The sequence below is a fragment of the Cuculus canorus genome, chromosome 26, assembly GCF_017976375.1.
Source record: "Cuculus canorus isolate bCucCan1 chromosome 26, bCucCan1.pri, whole genome shotgun sequence".
NCBI lineage: Eukaryota > Metazoa > Chordata > Aves > Cuculiformes > Cuculidae > Cuculus > Cuculus canorus.
Window position 1 is genome coordinate 5,549,156 of NC_071426.1, and position 22,190 is coordinate 5,571,345.

A 22,190-nucleotide genomic window follows, 5' to 3' on the forward strand; every position below is an offset into this window, starting at 1 on the left:
TGCTGCCTGCTTGGGTTTTTTTTTTTGATCCAGACTGGTATTCCCTCCTGCCTGCAGGATTTGTTGTCACCAGTAACACTAAAGACTTAATTCCTGGATGAAATATATCCCCGTTGGTGGTGTGGTTTGTAGGAAAAGAGCTTCTGTGGCTTTTCTGGCCCTTGAAAGCTCTTTCTTTACTCTGATCACACACATGGAGCCCAAATTTTCTATACACGTTTTTAATTTCGGAAATAGAGCAACTGTAATTCACCCTTTCTCAAGTGTGTCAGAATGTTTTAGCTTGTGAAATGTTCCCTTAATACATTTTGTTCTGCTTAAAGGTAAATATGAACAATTTTTCCTGCCATGTGCTGCTTTTGACAGTTTTAATTTGAATGAAATATCTTAATTGAGTTCTTTTTCTGTCCTCTTCTCTCATATAGTCAGGGTACTTTTCCAGTATGTTCAGTGGACATTGGAGAGAATCCAGCATGGACACCATTGAGTTGGAAATTTCTGACGAAAACATTGATGCAGAAGGTAAGTGGGAACCTTTTCTTTTAACATTAAACTCTGGAAGGTCAGAGTTTAAGGTGAACCTGACAAAAGTAACTTGGAAAAAGTACGTATATAAGAATAAATTTACAAAGTAGTAAATAAGAACCTTGAGAGAGATTGAGTTCCTGGTGCTTAGAGTTCTACTTCCTCCATAACGTTCAGGGTACTTTTTCTGCCATGACTTACTGAAGCGTTACCCAATGAGATCACACCAGTAAAGTCTAACTTTACCAGTCTGATTGCACAGTCTAATTGCACAGTCCCCACATTCCCTGCCCTCTTAGCTCGGCACTGCAACTCGGGGCAGCAAACTACATCAAATACAATTTTGATTTTGATTACATAGATATTCCCCGTACCTTCGCAGTCCCCCTAACTACAATGACACACAAAACGCTACTCAGAACCAGGACCTTGTTCCTCTCGGAAGTTTTCAGCTTAACGTGGGTCACCCACTAGAGCTGAATTTGTTTTTGTACCTCGGAGCTGGGAAGCGCAGCTGAAAAGCAACAACTCGTCTATTGTTTCAGCATCGAGGCTGGAGATCCATGTACGCTGCTCTTGCGAGAGCCACGTGTTAGATTGTGAATCACGCCTTCACCGGGCTGGTCTTGAAAAGCCTCCAAGTGGAAAGCTGGTGGGGCACTGCTGTGAGCTGGCAGGAGGTTTTGCCATGGTTCCAAGCCTCACTGAGTGGAAACGTACTGTTTTTCAGAAGAGTTACAGAGACTTTTGTACAATCATAGTGCTATCTCAGCATGAATGCCAGGGGTCAACACAGAGAAGGAGGATGAGGTTTAGTTTCTTTTTATGTGATTTTACCGCTCTCCATGTTGCACCATGGCGTGACTGGTGGCTGTTTTAAGCTGAATATTTAGTTTAAGTAGTGAAAAGGACTGTATGTTATTGGATAAGGCCATATCCTGTGCTTTGTGTTGGGGTTTGTGCTTGGGCTGGTAAGTACTGGCCTTTTATTTGGAGCAAATAAGATTATAGAGAATGTCTGCTTGGTTATATTGAAGGTTTCTTTTAGATCTCCGTGCTCAATGTCATGTTTCTGTTCAACACTTGTACTCTTTTCAGCTCTCCACGTGGCTTTCAGCTCACTCTACCAGGACGATGTTTCAATAAACCCGGAAAAAGTGGTTGCGATTTTAGCAGCAGCCTCCATGCTGCAGTTGGTAAGTAATCAATGGGCAACATTCTTGTGCTTTCTTCTCAGATGAAGACAGCAGTTCATAACGTACTCACACACGGTTACTTTTCACCCAGAGAAATAAATCATCTTTTCAGGCTAAGTGGGAGGAACCCCAAGCGTGATGCAGTGGGTTTATTAAAAAATGCGATCCTGAGGTTCAGCTGTAATCATAGAATCATGGAATGGTTTGGGTTGGAAGGGACCTCAAAGCCCATCCAGTTCCACCACCTGCCATGGGCAGGAACACCTCCCACTGGATCAGGGGCTCCAAGCCCCATCCAACCTGGCCTGGAACCCCTCCAGGGATGGGGTAACCTAGGCCAGGGCCTCCGCACCCTCATCGTGAAGAATTTCCTCTTTATATCCAGGCTAAATCTGTCCCTCTGCAATTTAAACCCATTCCCCCTTATCCTATCACCCCAGGCCGTTGTAAAAAATCCGTCGCAGCTTTCCCACAGCCCCTTCCAGTACTGGAAGCTGCTCTGAGGTGTCCCGGGAGCCTTCTATTCTCCAGGCTGAATAACCCCAGCTCTCTCAGCCTGTCCTCATCACAGAGGTACTCCAGCCCTTGGGTCATGATCGTGGCCTCCTCTAGACCCATTCCAACTGATCCATGTCCTTCTTATATTTGGGACTCCAGAACTGGACACAATTTGACCTCATTTCTAGAAGCAGATTACAATATGTTGTACCAGCTCCTGTGTTCTACTCTGAAGGTGTTCACTAGGCTTTTCTTTCACGTGGTATATTCTAAAGATAAATTGTTGTTTTGAGGAGAGCTGATGTGACTATTCTGAACGGCGTAGCCCAGGGCACTGCAGCGTGTGGGACTGGGGGAGTTGTTCAGGAGTGAAAACTTGTGTGAACTGCACAATATTTGACACCTCCTGTTGGGAAGTGCAAACTTTGAATATTTGTGTTTTTTTTTCTCACCACAGGACAACTTAATGGAGCAATGTGCTGAGATAATGAAGGAAACCATTAATGCAGAAACTGTCTGTGATTACTATAATTCAGCGGAGATGTATGGGTTGCCCTTCATGAAGAAAAAGTAGGAATTGCTTTCTCCAGGCTGCATTGTATATTGCTGATTAGCAGTGTGAATTTAAAAATGGACACATAATGCCCAAGTTAACTCTTTTCTTAAAGCTGTGTGGTTTGGGCTCTGCTTGTCCTCAGAAACTTAAAGTTTCTGAGTTTTTGCTGTAGTCAGTTCCTTTAGAGTCGGTGTAGATAGAATCATAGAATCATAGAATCATAGAATCATGGAATCATAGAATCATAGAATAGTTTGGGTCGGAAGGGACATCAAAGGTCATCCAGTACCAACCCCGTGCCATGGGCAGGGACATCAGACTAGCTCAGGCTGCCCAAGGCCCATCCAACCCGGCCTTGAAGACCTCCAGGGATGGGGCAGCTACAACTTTCCTTGGCAACCTGTGCCAGTGTCTCACCACTCTCATGGTGAAGAAATTCCTCCTTAGGTCTAGTCTAAATCTGCCCCTCTCCAGTTTATACCCATTTTCTCCCTTGTCCTATCACCACAAGCCTTTATGAATAGTCCCTCTCCAGCTTTCTTGTAGCCCCTTCAGGTACTGGAAGGTCGCTATAAGGTGTCCTCGGAGCCTTCTCTTCTCCAGGCTGAACAACCCCAACTCTCTCAGTCTGTCCTCATATGGGAGGTGCTGCAGCCCTCGGATCATCTTTGTAGCCTCCTCTGGACCCGTTCCAACAGCTCCATCCCCTTTTTACATTGAAGATTCCAGAACTGGACACAATACTCCAGATGAAGTCTCACAAGAGAGGAACAAAGGGGCAGAATCCCCTCCCTCGCCCTGCTGGCCACGCTGTTTTTTGATGCAGCCCAGGACACGGTTGGTTTCTGGGCTGCGAGCGCACGTTGCCGGCTCATGTTGATCTTCTTATTGACCAGCACCCCAAGTCCTTCTCTGCAGGGCAGCTCTCAATCACTTCACCTCTCATCTTGTGCTGAAATTGGGGATTGCCCTGACCCAGGTGCACGACCTTACACTTGGCCTTGTTAAACCTTGTTGGACCTCACGAGGTTAGATGACAGCACATTGACTGGCCCGTGCTGTGCATGAATGAATTACTGAAGTACATTAGTAAAGAGAAGATGTTTGGTCTTCAGCATGACAAAGACATAATATTTGTGATCATTGACTGCTTTATCACCAAGCTGCTTTAATATTCCCATCTTAATCTCAACTTTATCTTAATTAAGAGGGATAATTACACGTTTGGGAGCAGAATGCTGAGGTTGGTGCTCATCGCTTCCTTCTGCTGTGAATTAGTGTGTTCTCAGAGCTTTTGTGGCATTAATAGTACTTTGAATTCAGCTTTCGCTCTACCCTGAGAGGCACTCAATGCAACTTTAAGAGTTACAGAAAATTCTGGAACATTTTATGGTAAACTCCATGTTTTTGAAGTAACTTTTCATATGTTTATGGGTTTGTGTCTCAGGCGTTTTGAAGTCACGCTGCACCTATTGTGCTTTGTGAGCCTGAGCAACTGTTGCAGGACTGATATAAAAGAAAAAATATGAAGATACTAACTCTCTGCATTTTTAATCCAGATGCCTTAAATGGCTCTTGAACAACCTGATTACTCACCCACGAGTTGAAGTCTTCAAAGAAATCAGGTACAGGCGTCAGTTAACCCTGGGTAATTCTTCCAGAGTACATGGCTCACTCCAAATCCCCTTCTAGGCTGGTGATGGTTGCTGGTTACCTTACTCCCCTTTTTGGGGTTTGTCTGTGATGTCTCATGGAACTCTTATGGCTTTTCTCCCAGTATAAACCTCATGGAGCAGCTGATCAGCTCTTCCAACCTGCTTGTAATGCAAGTGGAAATTGACGTGTATAGCACTCTCAAAAAGGTACTGAGCAGAGGGGCTGGGGCTCGGGGGTGGGGGTGAACTCCTCAGCACAAGCTGGTTTGTAACGCAATGAGAATTTTAGCCTTTTTGGTGTTTACTGAAAGTAAATAAATAGAGTATGGGAATCTGTGTATGAGTGAATGCGTTATGAAAATGTCTCTTTAAGAATGCAGCTGTTTGAAAACTTCAATTCACTCATGGGAGTTTGTCCGTTTTTCCCAGTGGATGTTCCTTCAACTCGTGCCTTCTTGGAATGGGACTTTGGAACAGCTCTTATCTGAAGCCGATGCCTGGTTTGCCCAGTATCGGAAAGGTAGGATTAATTGCCGTGGCCTTGATTGGGGAACATGTGGGTTAGAAAAGTACGAGAGACTTCTTCCACTTCCAAACTTCGTCCCGTGTTCTCTGAGAAGGCTTTGCCTCTTCCAGCTGCCCTGGCAGTGGTTCCTCAACGCTGAGAGCTTTTTCATTGTTTTGTCCACGCGTTTCCAAGTGAGCAGACGGTCCCTGTTTGTGCTTTGTTGCTTTTGTTGTTCAGTCAGAGTGAGCTTTTGTTGCCGTCTCACTAGAGGGCACTGATGTCTTTCCAAAGAGGAAAAGTTTGGTCTGAAATGTTTGAATGTAAATGATTTCTTCATCTTAGCTGCAAGAGGTGATTTGCCTGTCTGTAATAACTTTCTCCAATCAGTAAATTTAAAACTCAGTCTCCATAGGGTCTGGAAAATATTTAGGAAAACAAATTGTAATACAGGTGGTCTGTCTTGCAGATTTTGGGCGTGCCGTTCCATTCCTGAGCTCAGAACAGGGGAAGGTGTTCCAGTCAGTGTTCAGATGCTTGAGATTGCAGTATATCATCAATGACGTGACATCAGCTGGAATAATTGACAACGATTACCTCATACCCCCCGGTGAGTGGGTGCTTGGCTGATGAAGTTCTGTGTGCCTTTCCCGCCTGTCCTACACCAGAGTCACTGGGAAGATCTCGGTGCATTTCCTGGTCTGATCGCTCATGCTTGATCTCCAGTGTCTGAGCTGTGGCTGAAGATTCAACAGAATTTGAATATTTACATGCATTTAAGTTTTACAGGAACACACGTAGGTGTCTTCAGTATTTTGTTGGTCAGTCAGTTTATTAAAATAGTCTATAATCAATACATAGTAGATTATCAGTAACCCTTGAGCCCCAGACATGCAAAAAACCCTTTTACTTTTAAGAGAACAAAACTTGCTGGGACTCCACTCTTTGCCCAACATTATCTTTCTCAAAAGATCTGGGTGGGTTTTGATAGGATCTGGAATAGTACTTGAAAATGGAAACCAAAAGCACAGGATGCTCTGAATGCTTCTCCCGTCTTCAAAGATGAGTGTAAGTTACTAATAGCTACTTAGGATGTTTTTGGAGGAGACGCAGTATTCACGTATTCTGCTCTTGTCCTTTTCTTTGCATTTGCGTTTATAGACAATACATCCTCGCTCTGGATCCTGGTGCTTTTTGAAGCCCATTGAGTGAAACGCCATTTAATGTTGTTATAGGTTACTGCTATGAAGATTAAGTTGTCCCTGCAAAATAAAGTGCCCCATTCTCATCTTGCTGCTAAGGTCCGAGTTTACAGATAGGCTTTGTTCTTTGCTTGGAAGCTGTCTGAACGTGGCTGCTGGGAGATGAATAAGACTGGAAATGAGTTATCAAGACGAGCTCTCACTTGACAATGTTTTTCTGCTATCATTTATCTATTTTATTACGTGAGATATTCTTTTCCTTCTTCTTGTAATTACCAAATGCCAATTAAGACTGCTTTTATGGAGCTGTTCATCTCTCTTATTTATAATTTCTTGACATCGGTGTTCCTGTCATCTGTCCACACCTGTAGGCTGGGGGTCACTCTGAACTCTTGCCATCTGTTAATATTTAACCTCTCTGAGTTGTGCTGCTGTCTTTTTGTCCAATTAACATTCACTTTTTCATCTTAGAGTGGCTTTTCACTTCATGCCATCATAGATGTCAACACAGGGATGCTAAAATGCCAGGAGAGACTTGTCAGGACATTTCTTTTGAAGCGTGCAAGCCTGATCAAATTGTTCAATGTTTTTTAAACACTTCCCTTGCCATCAAGAAAACGCAGTGAACATTGCTTTACTCAGTGCCTCTTTCTTGCGCTGCCGTACCCTGTTTCTGCCAGCACTAATGGTTTAGTTGCTCTCTGTAGATGGGTGTATCTTTCTCCCATTTGGGAATGTTTGCAGTATGGAGCTGCGTGAAGCCAAGTCGTGGCTCTGTGATGGGGGTCCCTGGGGGAGGGACTGGGCTCCTTTCCTTGCCAGAAATCTGCCAGTCTGGAGTTAACGTGGACCACTCCTGCCGCTGGAATGTACTGGCTTTCCCTGCTCCCACTGCTGCTTTAACTTAGGTCTACAGCAGGTGGAGAAGAGACTGTCTTTGGTGTTAGTTCTGACAAAGTCAGCTCCAAGAAGCTGGGTTTGCCTATGCTCAAAGCATTCAACCCACAGCTGAAGGAGAAGGAGCATTACAGCCCGCTGCATCCGGCCGGGCTGCGGTTCAGGAATGGCTTGGCCAGTTCTGTTCAGTAGATGGAGCAGTTTTTGACATCAAGCAAGGGATAAAATTCTATATTATGCATAAAAATCCTGGAAGAACAGATCTCATCTTTGATATTTTTTATGCTTAATTGATGTACAAAGGAAATATAATCTGTCTTACTTAAGATTGATATTGCTACAGATTGTAATCAAAGTGCAAAGACATCTTCATTCTGTAATAAACAGGAAGAAAACTTTGAATGTCCTGTACGGGGACGGGCTGAGAGAGTCGGGGTTGTTCAGCCTGTAGAAGAGAGGGCTTCGAGGGGAGCTTGTAGCAACCTTCCAGTGCCTGAAGGAGCTACAGGAAAGCTGGAGAGGGACTGTTTACAAAGGCTTGGAGTGATAGGACGAGGGGCAATGGGTATAAGCTGGAGAGGGGCAGACTTAGACTGGACATAAAGAGGAGATTCTTCACAATGAGGGTGCGGAGGCCCTGGAACAGGTTGCCCGGGGAAGTGGTGGCTGCCTCATCCCTGGAGGTGTTCAAGGCCAGGTTGGATGGGGCCTTGACCAACCTGATCCAGTGGGAGGTGTCCCTGCCTATGGCAGGGGGGTTGGAATTAGATGATCCTTAGTTTAATGATGGCACAGGAGAACTGTGGTTATGTCCTAGTGAAGTGGCTTTATCAGCATGTGAACAAGATGTTGCAAAACAGAAATTTGCCAGTACTACACTTGATTTCCTTCCCTTAATATTGCTGCTGTTATCCCTTACCAGCACTGTGGTAGGCAGCCTTTTCTTGGTGCTCTTTGGTGGGTGAATTTTCTGCCTATACTCAAACTCAGCAGCCTTCTATCTGTGTGTGTCAGGAGAAGAATGTTTCTTCGGTTGTTACAAGCTTAATTGCAACTCAGAGGCTGATTTTCTTGTGCTTATTGGAAAGGAATGCGTAACTTTTGCAAGGTTCACAAGGTATCAGGGAGCAGAATATTTGCTCTTTGGTAGCTGAACAGTTTGTAAGCTGTGTCACTGCTGAAATAGGCTGTGTCGCTGTGCAGCCGTACGGTGGGACAGGCAGCGTGACGGCAGCGAGTGTGTGGTTGGGACAGGGACAGGAGCTGGTGTCAACCATTGGCTATTGATAAAACACCGGCTTGAAATCGGAGAGAACTGGGAGGGCAGCGCAAGGAGGAGACCTCTGTATGTAATGAAGTACTGGTAGAGTTTAACACTTGGTAGTCCTGGCAATCCGTTGACAGGGGGTTGTAGGCACAAGCTGTGTTCAAATAAAGAGCTCCTGTTCGCCATCCTAAAGGAGGCTTCAATAAATCCCGGTGCTGCGCTGTTGGAGATACTATGGGCTGCAGCATCCAGTGTCTGAGGTGAGAGCATCATACCCGAGAGGGTCTACAAACGTGGGAATTGCTGGATGGGTTGCAGTGTAGTGTCACTTTTGAGATGATTCTAGGTGGAATCGTTCTCAAGGAGGTGAAGAAGGAAATCAGGTTGAAGACCTGAAAGAAATGGTGTAATTATTTCTTTTGTATTGTACACCTGGTGTGCAAAGGACCTGCAGGAGAAAGCTGAACTGCTGGGTTGGGAGTTCCCACAGAGTCTGTTCTTGTTTGAATAGAAAAGGTGTAAGAGCCAGAAATTCCTCACGTGTCTGTCTGTGAGTGACGTGGCCGTTGTTCTGTTCTACCTGGTAACTTCTGAACATTTCCTAAGCAGTATTTTCCCTTTTTGTGTTTACAAATTAACAGATGAACTCCAATTGAGATATGATGTATGAAACAGATCTGGACATACAGAAAAAAAGAGAAGATGCTCTATCTCCCCATTTATCTTTTTTTTTTTTCCTTCTAGCACATCTCTTTGATGTGCCTGACCTCTGTAGATTTCCTTAATGGATTTTTATACTTTGTGTTGTGTTGGTGAATTCCCATTTTGGTCTTATTGCAGTCTGAATCTCAGCTCTGGAGTCAGGAAGGCAAGGGCTGGGTTTATAGTAATTTTGGCATCTGGGACTTCTGAGGCAATCTCAGCACTACCATCTCTTGTCTCCTCCCTTCTCTCACTCTTATCAGCTACCTGCTTTGTTCTTGTGGTAACAGTGGTTCTCACTGTTCCTATTATCCTGGTCCGTTCCCAGTAGAGTTTGTTCTCATACATGACTTCGCGTATTTGCCCGTTCTCTTGAAGAACTTACACACTGTGCTTTTTGGGTGCCTGTGATCCCTTTTGCGTAACCACCTTACACGCTATTATTTTTTGTTGTGTTTTGCCTCTTGGTTGCAACTGTTAAATTCATGCAGCCGATAAAATCTTTGTGGTGTTCTCAGAAGAAGGTATGATTTATGGTTATTCCTAGCAGGGGATAATTTCTGTTTGTTTTAACCAGATCTGCGATAAGTCACTGCTTCCTTTATCCATTGATTCTGTTTTCTTGTTTAACTCGTGTAGGATTCTGTTGGGGATTCAAACAGCAGCCTCTTCTCCCAGCAGCTTGTTAATGAGCTCTTGGGCTTAACAGAACTTTGTGCACCGAGATGATGTGTTGAGTTACATCACTTCTGGTAGTCGTGAATGCTTGATAAAATGGATGTGGTCCTGAGTTACCCGGTGTTAGGTGTTGATTTTTCTCTGTAGCTGAAGCCTGGAGATGAAAACACGAGTGCATTATCGGAGGGTGGGTTTGCAGAGGCCATCCAGTCAATGTCTGCAACCTTATTATTTCAGTGTAATTGTATTTCTGTATTTGATATGTTTATAAACATCCCCATTCCCAGATCCAGAGACAACCCTAAGCTTGCTCTTTTTTTTTTTAATTTCAGCGTGGCTGTGCTCTATTTACAAACAGCAGTGGTTGACCATGCTCAGAACATATGAAGGCAGTGATATCGGGTAGGTGTGATACAGAGTTTCTTTTATTTCTTTCTTAAATTAGAAACTTTCCTCTCATATAAATTCTGACATGATGAAGTGTTGGGGTTTACATTAAGAAAAGCTGGGGAAGTGCACTTTGGTGTTAAACTCTGCTGTTGTCTGAGGAGCTGTCTGCTCCCTTGGGCTGGCTCTATCTATCCTTGAAACAACAGAGCTCCAGAGAGCTTGCATGATGCCACCAGAGGTAAAGGCTGGGAAGGGAAGTTCTCTGTTTGCTGTGATGTTGGTTAATGCTTTTCACCAGTACATTGCATTGAAATATGTGTTAAGGCTGTGGAAGAGTAACTTACAGTGAATGGATAACGAGAACGACTTTAGGAGAGCACGGCAGGTGGAGAAGCCTTTTCTGTGCTGCTTCCTCCTCCCTGGGCTGGGAGGGCAGGAGGCTGTGGGGTGGTTTAACTCGCTGTATTGCAGGAGAAGGCAATTTGTTGTTTGGGGGTTTTTTTATGCAGGGATAACTGCACGCTAACCTCTGTTCCTCCCTTCCCATCCCAACCTCCCAGACCCAGCAGCCCTTGGCATCCCGTGACCTGTTCATTCCATCCATTCTCCTTGCACATCCTTTCCCCCACCTGGTCTTTGTTTGATGTGATAGGATGTGATTTACGTTCACTGCCGGCGTCTCCGGCTTCCCCAGGCAGCACATCCTTCTCCAATACCAAGGCAGGGGAGTGTCCGAAATCCACATTTTTTATATAGAATCATAGAATAGTTTGGGTTGGAAGAGACCTCAAAGATCATCGAGTTCCAACCCCCCTGCCATGGGTAGGGACATCCACTGGATCAGACTGCCCAAGGCCCATCCAACCTGGCCTTGAACACCTCCAGGGATGGGACAACCACAACCTCCCTGGGCAACCTGTGCCAGTGTCTGACCACTCTCATGGTGAAGAAATTCTTCCTAATGTCTAGTCTAAATCTGTCCCTCTCCAGTTTATACCCATTCCCCCTCATCCTATCACTCCAAACCTTTATGAACAGCCCCTCTCCAGCTTTCCTGTAGCTCCTTTCGGGTACTGGAAGGTCGCTATAAGGTCTCCTCGGAGCCTTCTCTTCTCCAGGCTGAACAACCCCAACTCTCTCAGCCTGTCTTCATAGCAGAGGTGCTCCAGCCCTCGGATCATCTTTGTAGCCTCCTCTGGACCCGTTCCAACAGCTGCATCTCCTTCTTACCTTGAGGATTCCAGAACTGGACACAATCCTGCAGATGAGGTCTCAGGAATAGAGGGGCAGAATCCCCTCCCTCCCTGCTGGCCGTGCTTTTTTTGGTGCAGCCCAGGACACGGTTGGTTTCTGGGTTGTGAGTGAACGTTGCCAGCTCCTGTCGAGCTTCTCATCAACCAGCACCCTAAGTCCTTCTCCTCAGGGCTGCTCTTAATCACATCATCCCCCATCATCTACTGAAAATGGGAATTGCCCCGACCCACATGCAAGACCCTGCACTTGGCCTTGTTGAACCTCATGAGGTTCTCACAGCCCCCACTTCTCCGGCCTGTCCAGGTCCCTCTGGATGCCATCCCGTTCTTCCAGTGTGGCAACTGCACTACTCAGCTTGGTGTCATCTGCAAACCTGCTGAGGGTGCACTCAGTCTCGCTGTCAATGTCATTGATAAAGATATTAAATAGCACCAGTCCCAGTACGGACCCCTGAGGGACACCACTTGTCAGGGATCTCCATCTGGACTTTGAGCCACTGACCACTACTTTACCACCATATCCTCTCCTTTCTCCTTCCTAGATCCAGTGCTGCACTGTGTTGCCGTTGAGGCAATTCCACAGCAACTACCAGCGCGTGTGTGTTATTTCTGTGCCCTTTCAGAGGTTTGCGTAACGCCCTGGCTGCTGTCTGCGTGCATCGCGTCGTTAGGTTCCCTGAGCCTGTGCCTCACACGGGCTGGTGGTGGTAGTGTTAGGCAGTGATGTTGATTTAATATTTGTTACTGTCACGTTAAACAGGTGAGATTCTGAGGTGACTCCCATCGAGTCACGAGGTTCAAGATAAATCCCCTTGCTTTTTGAGCATCCCCTCGGAGAGGACGCCCAGTTGTGGCTGCATCCAGTCTTGGTTGATGGTTTATTACTAAAGAATTATGGGGGTGTAGCTTATACATGGTTTTGCCACAAGTCACAATCCAGTTACCTGTGAGAGTCTGGGACACCCAGGGTTCATACGTGCTGAACGGGGCAGCTGGCAGCCTCTTTCAGCACAGCCACGTCAGAGAGACAATTTAGCAAGGCTGGAGGCAGGAATTGAATTCAAGGGACAGATTAAAACAAATTTGGGATTGCCGTGATAAATTCGCTTACTGCATTAGTGCTTAAACAGTTATAACCGGCATATATATGTAAATAATAAGTAACAATAAAAACTTGAGTTTTAGTTATTTTCCCAGGAATAACATGTGACAGTCAGAGGTGTGTGATTCTGACCAAGACATTTCTTCTTGGTGGAAGAAGAGTGGTCCAGGCCCATAGACCCATCCATCAGCTAAGGTGGTCATTTTCTCTCCTCCACAAAGAAAGGGTTTTCAGGTATCAATTTTATACCTTATGAAACCCTTTTGGTGCCTCTTGGCTGAGTCCATCAGTGAGTGTTGACGGCCCTTGGCAAGGCCACGTGTGCCGTCAGAAGTGGGGACTCGGCGGTTCCCCACACCTGCGATGGGAGCTCAGCCCGGGCTTTTGAGGGTGTTTCTGCTCTGAACTGAAGCGACACCAGGTTGTGGGGCTTCCGTCCAACCCCAGGGGCCACTCAGCTGATAAGAGGGTTACACCACCACCCAATGTGTCTGTTTTACCAGATGCATTGTCCGTTGCTGGTCGCTCCCTCTTGACGACTACTGTCTTTGGCAAAAACAAGCTCTTTGCCATCCACAGGACCCAGCAAGTCTGTTAGAGCACAGTTACACATGTGGCTGTGATCACAAGCTCTTTCCCTCCCTCCTGCTTGCTTTTTGCCGTGTTGCACTGACCGAGATCCCGTGATCCCTTTCCAAATACTGAAACTGCGGCAAAACACAGCTGGGGGAGTTGTTCTGCCTCTGCCTTCTCTCCTCATTTTCAGTGTGCTCTGTGGAGCGTAAATGTCAGTTTAGGAAGCTGCAAAATGTTTGTTACCTTTGAAAAAGCAGTGAACCAACTGCTTTGTTTTCTTCCGTCGGTTCTTTTAGCCCCATATTGGCTGTTCTGAAGATGAGCATCTTCTACTGACGTCAGAGGCTTCACTTACGAATTACAGTCTGAAAAGCATGAGAATTACTGTTCTGATCTGAACCAAAGACCATGCAGTCTGAGACAGTGATCAGTGGCAGAGGGTTATAAATTTCCCATCTCCTTTTCAAGTGGAGAGTGAGTCTTCTCTTGACTTACTGCTCTGGCAGCGAGTAGTTAAGGGTTTTCTAGTTGGACGTGTTCTCTGGATCGTTACTGAATGACCAACCACCAGTAGACCTGTTCTTAAATATCGTAGAATCATGGAGTGGTTTGGGTTAGAAGACACTTCAAAGCCCATCCAATTCTAACTCGCTGCCGTGGGCAGGAACGCCTCCCACTGGACCTGGTCGCTCCAAGCCTCATCCAACCTTGCCTTGAACACTCCAGGAGTTCTTTTGGTTCTTTTTTGGAGCAGCTTACGCTTTAGCTCCAATGTCCCATGGCAGTGGCTTCCATGGTTTAATTGCATCTTATGCAGGAAATATTTCTTGAATTGCTTCCTTTTGAAATTATAATGTAGTAGTGTGAAAAAGTCCCCCAGACTGACTTTGGTCTGAAGAATGGCCAAGATCTTTAAGAAGCTGTTCTTTCTGTCAATAGCAGTGCTTTAGAAAATTGTAGAGGTACGGCATGTAATTGTGAATCTCATGATTTCAGCTCCTAAAGATCCGTTGAGTGGTCATAGCTTGTTTCTGCTCCTGTTATTTTATTGGGAAGACTTTTCTTGCAATGCTGCCGTTGATGTTATCTCACAGTAGATGATTGTACATTGTACGTTACCTTCTAGCGTGTGTGGGAACAACAGTTAATAGGGAAGTATTACCACAGTCATCACAATTCTGACACAAGAGAAGACTATGGAATTGCTGATTTTTGATGTCTCTTGGTAGCTCAGTGTCACACACCGAGGCTGTTTTAGTTGTTGGTCATCAGATGTCTGTGCTTCTGAAAAAGAGAACTCCTGTACCAAACTGAAGTGAAGATGATGCAATAGGACTAGTAGTAATGGGTTTAAACTATAACAGGGTAGTTTAGACTAGGTATAAGACAGAAGCTTTTTACAGTGAGGGTGGTGAAACACTGGCACAGGTTGTCCAGAGAGGTGGAAGATGGTCAAGTTCAGGTTGGGGCCCTGAGGAGCCTGATGCAGTTGAAGATGTCCCTGCTCACTGCAGAGTGGTTGGACCAGATGACCTTTAAAGGTCCCTTGCAACTGAAACTATTCTAAGGTGGGTATCCCACCAGTTTTAAAATGACCAACTTTCATGTCCAGCTACAGTGCTGATGTTTTCGGTGACTCTTGGAATGAGCAGAGTGTTTTCCCATGTTTTTCTTGTCTGTTGTGCTCTTTTGCAGTATGGGATTTTTAATTTTTTTTTAAGACAGCTAAAAACTGAAAATCTTAGGCAGAGAAAGTTTTACTCAACCGTAGTCGTGTGTTGGCCCAGATCTCATTCTGGTGTTCGTTGCTAAGGTCTTTCGTTACCAGCAATGGCCAGAGGTGGGCAAGATGTGGTGTTTCTTCTCAATATCTCTTGGCTACTGACTGCAGTAGTTTACAAACCGAATAGTTCGAGGCAGCATGCAGGTCACTGTTTGTTTAATGATGAATTGTCTTTGAGCGTGGTGTTCTCTGGAGTTGTGTGGGCAGGAGGTGTGGGATGCGTGGAGCCCTTCCCTGGAGGTGTGTGCAGCTCAGCTGTGCTGTCCTGTCACTGGGCTGCACCACTGAGGAGATGGATGTCACTGGAATTCCTGAGATCACTTCTCTGCCTCCTGCTGTGAGCTGTGGGGCCACCCTGCAGTGAGGTGCCCGTGGTTCGTAACTTGTCCCTTAGAGGGCAAGACCTGCAACTGTTCCTGTATGTTAAAGCCAATATTTTGGACGTTGGCTGAATGAAAAGAATTAAGGTTTTCAAACTATCCTTTTATCCAGATCTGCTGCTCTTCCTCTCACACTTACTGCCCTGATCAGGGTCTTGAAACATTTTTTCTTTTAGAGATCAGGAGGCGGGATGGGAGCAGCAACCTCGTTCTGGTTTGCTGAAGGAAGGCTCCGTTTTCACGTCCCACCTGGGCACAGCGTAACTGCACTGGCATTTTCTAGAGCTGCCCACATGGCAGTGTGTGATGTGCTTTGCTCTTTTGATAACTTTAGAATCATAGAATTGTAGAATCGTAGAACCACAGACTGGTTTGGGTTGGAAGAGTCCTTCAAGTCCATCCAGTTCCACCCCTGCCATGGGCAGGGACACCTCCCAGTGGATCAGGGGCTCCAAACCCCATCCAACCTGGCCTTGAACCCCTCCAGGGATGGGGCAGCCACCACTGCTCTGGGCAACCTGGGCCAAAGCCTCCCCACCCTCACAGTGAAGAAAGAGAGGAGAAGAAAATATTTCTCTTCAACTTTATGTAGTTTACATTGAAAAAGGGTAAACGTTTTATTCGCTGTTCAGAACTGGAGCATTTTTCAGTGTAGTACTGGAGTTTGAGGCTTTGAGCTGTAGCTGCTCAAGGTTTGCTTCTGCTGAAGTGGATCACTTTTTAATTAAACGTTTGCTCTGTGGCAGATCTTTTGAGTCCATGAGTGGAATACTTTTGGCTTTGACAGTTTGCTTAACAACAAAATAAAACGAGACTGTTCCCTAAGCACATGGCAGGCGAGTGTAATGGGTGTAGCTGGAAGTTCTACATCTTCTGAGGCTGCTCAAGGAGTTGGGCGAGGGGAAATACTAATGTCAGTTTGAACGTGAGTGCTAATGTTTGTGAAATTAATTACTAATTAAATAGGAACAAATCTGCTATCACCACTACTGAATTTAGGTCGGCTCCACCACCAGTTCAGTGTGAAGATAAGGGAAAAGCACATGGGAGGTTCTTGGACGGATTTGGTTCGCAAGATTAACTTATCTGCTTAACTTATTCCTAAAATACTTAATCTTCCAGGATTGTTTTTTACAGAAATGGGGGGAAAAGCCCACAGACTGAGTTTCTTCATAAAAGTTACAGCCTCAGGTTCATGTGATGTGTGTGCAGTAATAAGATAGCAGATGCTGTGTTTCCTCTTGCTTATCTCGCTCAAAGCGTATCGATTGATATTGCAGGTCGGTAATTTAACTTGTATGGGATTGCCTTTCATTGTGATTTACACTACTTACTGTAAATGTTTGTCCTCAGTGTCACTTGGAAGACTTTCTGGCAGTGGTTGCTTATCTGGTTAATGATGTAATCATGGCTAAAGTTAAGTGAGTGAGGTACCTCTGGAAAACTGGGCCTGATTTTACTTATGCTGGCTCTGCAAGATTTCTCTATGTGTTGAAGCAATGCTGGCAGCTGCTGGGTGAGACAAGTTCGTGTTGGTGTAGGGTGACAGAATCGAGAGGCGTGAGGTACTTCATGATTGCTGTGGGTGAACTTTTTTTAGACAAGTTGCATAAACAGCTGCTTAAGAAATCTTCCGTAATGTCTCTGTGGAGCTGCCGTTCTGCCGAATCATAGAATCACAGAATGGTTTGAGTTAGAAGCGACCTTAAAGATCATCTAATTCCAACCTCCCTGCCATGGGCAGGGACACATCCCACTGGATCAGGGGCTCCAAGGCCCATCCAACCTGGTCTTGAACCCCTCCAGGGATGGGGCAGCCACTACTTCCCTGGGGAACCTGTTCCAGTGTCTCACCACCCACATAGTGAAGAAATTCTTCCTTATGTCCAATCTAAATCTGCCCTTCTCCAGTTTATTCCCATTGCCCCTCGTCCTATCGCCACAAACCTTTCTGAATAGCCCCTCTCTAAGGCAGTCTAAGCTCTGCTCGGGAAGAGTCAGTGGTGCGGTCAAAACAGTTTTACTCGGCTCTGTTCATCCTTTCCTCGTTGAAGTACCATGCAAAGCTGTTGAAGTGTTCTTAAAGGTGCAATTTGTTTTGTAGGCCTGAAGAAATAAGTGAAGAGACACTGGAAGAAAACAGCATGCGATGTGGTCGGGTGCTTGAGGAGGATGGTGAAGTAAGTACAGTGTGTGGTGAAGTCTCTGCGTGGCTGTTGTCTGGGACAGGTTAAGGACTTACAGACCGTTTAGGTCTTAATTGTCAAGCTGCATGCGAAAGATGTAATGGAGACCTTAAAGAAATGATTTTGTTCTCCCTAGAAGGATGAAAACGTTTGCTGTCTGTGCAGTGAAGAAGGCATTAGTGTTGTAACTGTGCTCTTGTGCTGCGAGCAAGCCCCTGTTTGGAAAAAAAATTAGTGTGTGAAAGGAGGGACCATAGCCATGACTTATCATTTGAGACTCGTAAAATACATGCAGTTCAAATACAGCTTTTATCACTGACGTATCTTTCTTTCTAACTGAAATAGGAAGTTTTCTAGATAAATGTACAATGGCCACAGCCAGAACCCCTGTGTGTCCCCTGTGTGTCCACGTGTCTTTATGAATTTTATCAAAAAAGATGGAACAGGTTGGAACAGGTCCGGAGGAGGCTACAAAGATGACTGGAGTGCTGGAGCACTTCCCATCCGAGGACAGGCTGAGAGAGTTGGGCCTGTTCAGCCTGGAGAAGAGACGGCTCAGAAGAGACCTTATGGTGACCTTCCGGTACCTGAAGAGGCTACGAGAAAGCTGGAGAGGGACTATTCATAAAGGCTTGTGGGGACAGTATGAGGGGGAACGGGTATAAACTGGAGAGGGGCAGATTTAGACTGGACGTTAGGAAGAATTTCTTCTGGAACAGGTTACCCAGGGAGGCTGTGACTGCCCCATCACTGGAAGTGTTCAAGGCCAGGTTGGATGGGGCGTTGGGCAGCCTGATCCAGTGAGAGGTGTCCCTGCCCATGATAGGGGGTTGGAACTGAGTGATCTTTAAGGTCCCTTCCAATGCAAACTGTTCTACTATTGTATGATTCTATGGAAAAACAGGAACTGTGAATTTTTCCCCACTGCAGTCGCTTACTATAAGGATGTTGTACTCCAGGGAATGCTTTAAGCATGGATGGGAGGGATGTGTAGTTAAGTGCTACTCAGAAATAAAGCAGTGACCGGGATGTACAAGTTCTGGAGCCACGTGTGTTAAATGTATTAGTGTGTTTGGAAGGCAGATGGTACTGAGCTTGTCTTGGTCTGCAAACACTTGCTTCTAAAGTAAGTTGCCTACCAAGATGTCTTATGTTTCAATCAGGTGTTTGCAAGTGTCTTTGAATCCTCCATACATCTCTGTAGCTGTGAATCCCATTCCCAGTCTGATTTACCGGAGAAGCAACACGTTCCATTCATTTTGTAGCCAATACTCAGGCTGGTTTGTTTGATTTTTTTTTTCTCTTGTGTTCTTCAGTTCGCCTGGCGCTGGACTGGGTTCAACTTTGGCTTTGACCTCCTCGTTATTTATACAAATCAGTGCATCGTTTTCAAACGGAATACACTGGATGAGCCGAGCAGTGGCTCAGTCAGTCTGCAGCCCATGAGAAACGTGGCCTTCAGGTAAACAGCGGCCAACAAGGCAGACCCTGTGGTGTGTTTTAAAATGTCTTATCCAAACTACAGCTTTCCATCTGTGCTTGTGTTAAATTTTATTGCCACCAAGTTAATTACATTTGAAAATGTTCTCCTTGGGAGAAACTGGGGCTGGAAAAACTAAGTTCTGGGAGACTGAGTAATTGAACTGTTGTTCTATCCCTAGGTTAAGTCTGGCCTGCTTTGATGACGATGGGACAAAGATTTTCAAGAGAACAACAGGATATCAGATCCTAAGTTTTGGGAATGACGAGGTATGTTTGTGGATTTTTGAGGTCTTGAACTTGAAGCATGAAAAACTTGAAGCATGAGGTATGAAAACATGCAGAGAAATCAACAATGCCTTTGAAGAGGAGGTCTTGTTATTGCTTATGTGGAATTCCAGTCGTTCCTTCTATAGGTAGTGGAAGATAAGCTAATTTGTGGAGTGTAACTAGAGTGAGATAGTGTGGATTTCCTAAGTGTTGATAGCAATGAAATTCATCCCCATGGTGCTGTGGAAGCTGCTGCCAGCGTAAGGTTTTGCTGGACGGCTGCTTGCTTTCCCAGACTTCTACGCTGCTGAGATTACTCTGGATAATATGTCCATCACGCTCCTGCTTGTTTAGAGCAAAGCTGAAGTTTGTTGGGAGACTGTCTTGTAAGCTGAGGAGTTAAAAGCATGCCTGTTGTTCAAGGGTGTGTTTATCGCTCTGTTAAATGAATAAAACAAAGCCCTGGAGGAGTGGAGTTAAGCGAGTGAGCCCATTGCCACCCATCTGTGACAAGGGGATTTAGTAACGATTGTGAAGGACTTGATCATCAAGTTTCTGAAATCCTAATCCGCAGTGATACAGAGATACTGAGCACATAGGAAGCCTTTCCTTGTTAATGCCAACCTTACTGCAGGGAAAACGTTCAGTTTTCCTGCTCCAAACCAGTCCCTATAGAGTAAAACCGAAACATTCCTCCCAACAAGCTGTAATTTGCTTTAAAGCAGAGACTGTCCTGGTCGGCTAAAGCTCCTGAAACTGAGAGTGGCGGAAAAGTCTCCCTTTGTGGCCAGTTGTTTTCTCAGCCACCTCTTGGGGTTCTGCTGTCTTTGCTGCAGAAGGGTTGGCAGCACTGACTGATCAGAGTTAATAATATAAAATATCTGCTTCAGGTGAATTACTGTCTAGTTTGTGGGTTTTTATCTTCTGCTTTATAATACGTATAATTAAAATTTTCAGAACGACCGTTAGCGCCACTCTCGTGTGTTTTAATGTTCTTCCCTCTACGGGGCTTCCTTTACAGGAGCAAGTAGTGATAAATTTCCTCGAGGAAGAGAGACGCCCCTTCTTCCCACTCTACATCAGCTGCAACTTCCAGTACACTATGACGGAGGGAGGCACCACCAGATAATGCGGAAAACTGACACCTCTTCAGTGGAACAGGGGAGCCCTTCCATACTTCAGCAAGAGAAAAGAGCCATACAGCAGCAGCTCTCAGCTAGGATTCTGTGGAATGCTGACCACAGACACGAGCCAAATCCCAGTTTTTTAAACTTTTTGTGACTTATTTTAACTTTTATGTTGGGAATCTATCCCGTTTTAGCTCAGGAATCTGTGACCTTTCAGTGCCTTTGGAGCTGTAGGTGTTAACACACTTTTAACATCAGTTAAGCAGCGTCAAAAGATCCAAGGGAAGAGCCCCGACCAAGGCATTCCTTTTCAGCTGGTTTGGCGAGTGGGCCGAGCGTGCACTGTATTTATTCTTTGTCCGAGTCAGGTTTTATGTTTGTCTGTCTAAATTTGAATTCTTACAGCAGGGCATTTGAATTCAAATTTAGAATTCTGCCTCTTTAGTAGGCTAATTTTTTCATGTTATAAAAATAAAGTCAATTGTACTTTACCATTTTTACTTTTATTTTATGTAAAAATGTGTTTGGCAAGATGGGAAAATGTGGCACCTTGTCAATAGATGAGTGGAATGCTCACCAGCGTCTGTCCTTTTCCACCACAAACAGCTTTTTCTATTGGATTTGCCAGTGAACGCACTTCTCTGTTATCTTGTGTGGCATCATACTTCTTTGGAAGCAGAAAGCAGAAGTATTTTAAGGCACTGAACTTAGTAATTACAGAATCACAGAATCACCAGGTTGGAAAGGACCCGTTGGATCATCGAGTCCAACCATTCCTAACACTCCCTAAACCATGTCCCTCAGCACTTCATCCACCCGTTCCTTAAACACCTCCAGGGAAGGCGACTCAACCACCTCCCTGGGCAGCCTCTGCCAGTACCCAATGACTCTTTCCGTGAAGAATTTTTTTCTGATATCCAACCTGAACCTCCCCTGGCGGAGCTTCAGGCCATTCCCTCTTGTCCTGTCCCCTGTCACTTGGGAGAAGAGCCCAGCTCCCTCCTCTCCACAACCTCCTTTCAGGTAGTTGTAGAGAGTAATAAAGGTCTCCCCTCAGCCTCCTCTTCTCGAGGCTAAACAACCCCAGCTCTCTCAGCCGCTCCTCGTCAGACTTGTTCTCCAGCCCCTCACCAGCTTCGTTGCTCTTCTCTGGACACACTCCAGAGCCTCAACATCCTTCTCGTGGTGAGGGGCCCAGAACTGAACACAGTATTCGAGGTGCGGTCTCCCCAGTGCCGAGTACAGAGGGAGAATCCCCTCCCTGGACCTGCTGGTGACCCCATTTCTGATCCAAGCCAAGATGCCGTTGGCCTTCTTGGCCCCCTGGGCACACTCACTGCTGGCTCATGTTCAGTCGCTGTCAACCAGCACCCCCAGGTCCTTCTCTTCCGTGCAGCTCTCCAGCCACTCTTCCCCCAGTCTGTAGCTGCACAGGGTTGTTGTGCCCCAAGTGCAGGACCCGGCATTTGGCCTTGTTAAACCTCATCCCATTGATCTCAGCCCAGCAGTCCAGCCTGTTCAGATCCCTTTGCAGAGCCTCCCTACCCTCCAGCAGATCCACACTTCCTCCCAGCTTAGTGTCATCTGCAAACTTGCTGAAGGTGCACTCAATGCCTTCATCCAGGTCATTGATAAAGACATTGAACAGGGTTGGACCCAGTACTGAGCCCTGGGGAACCCCACTTGTGACTGCCCTCCAGCTGGAGTTAACTCCATTGACCACCACTCTCTGGGCCCGACCATCCAACCAGTTTTCAACCCAGGAGAGTGTGCGCCTGTCCAGGCCAGAGGCTGACAGTTTCTGAAGCAGAATGCTGTGAGAAACTGTGTCAAAGGCTTTACTGAAGTCCAAGAAGACTTCATCCACAGCCTTTCCCCCATCCAGTAGTCGAGTGGTTTTGTCACAGAAGGTGATCAGGTTAGTTTGGCAAGATCTGCCTTTTGTAAACCCATGTTGACTGGG

At 45.7% G+C, this 22,190-nt stretch overlaps 1 protein-coding gene across 1 annotated transcript; it reads left to right on the top strand.

Annotated features, from left to right (window-relative positions):
* Positions 1-399: 399 nt before the first annotated feature.
* LOC128849201 (germ cell-less protein-like 1) lies at positions 400-20,694 on the top strand. The gene is made up of 12 exons (XM_054049640.1): positions 400-522; positions 1,624-1,721; positions 2,677-2,789; positions 4,335-4,400; positions 4,553-4,637; positions 4,860-4,950; positions 5,405-5,545; positions 10,014-10,083; positions 17,270-17,345; positions 18,668-18,813; positions 19,013-19,100; positions 20,122-20,694. Exons 1-12 carry the CDS (start codon positions 444-446, stop codon positions 20,227-20,229), a joined length of 1,161 nt encoding a protein of 386 aa, XP_053905615.1. The 5' UTR covers positions 400-443; the 3' UTR covers positions 20,230-20,694.
* The last annotated feature ends 1,496 nt before the right edge of the window (positions 20,695-22,190 follow it).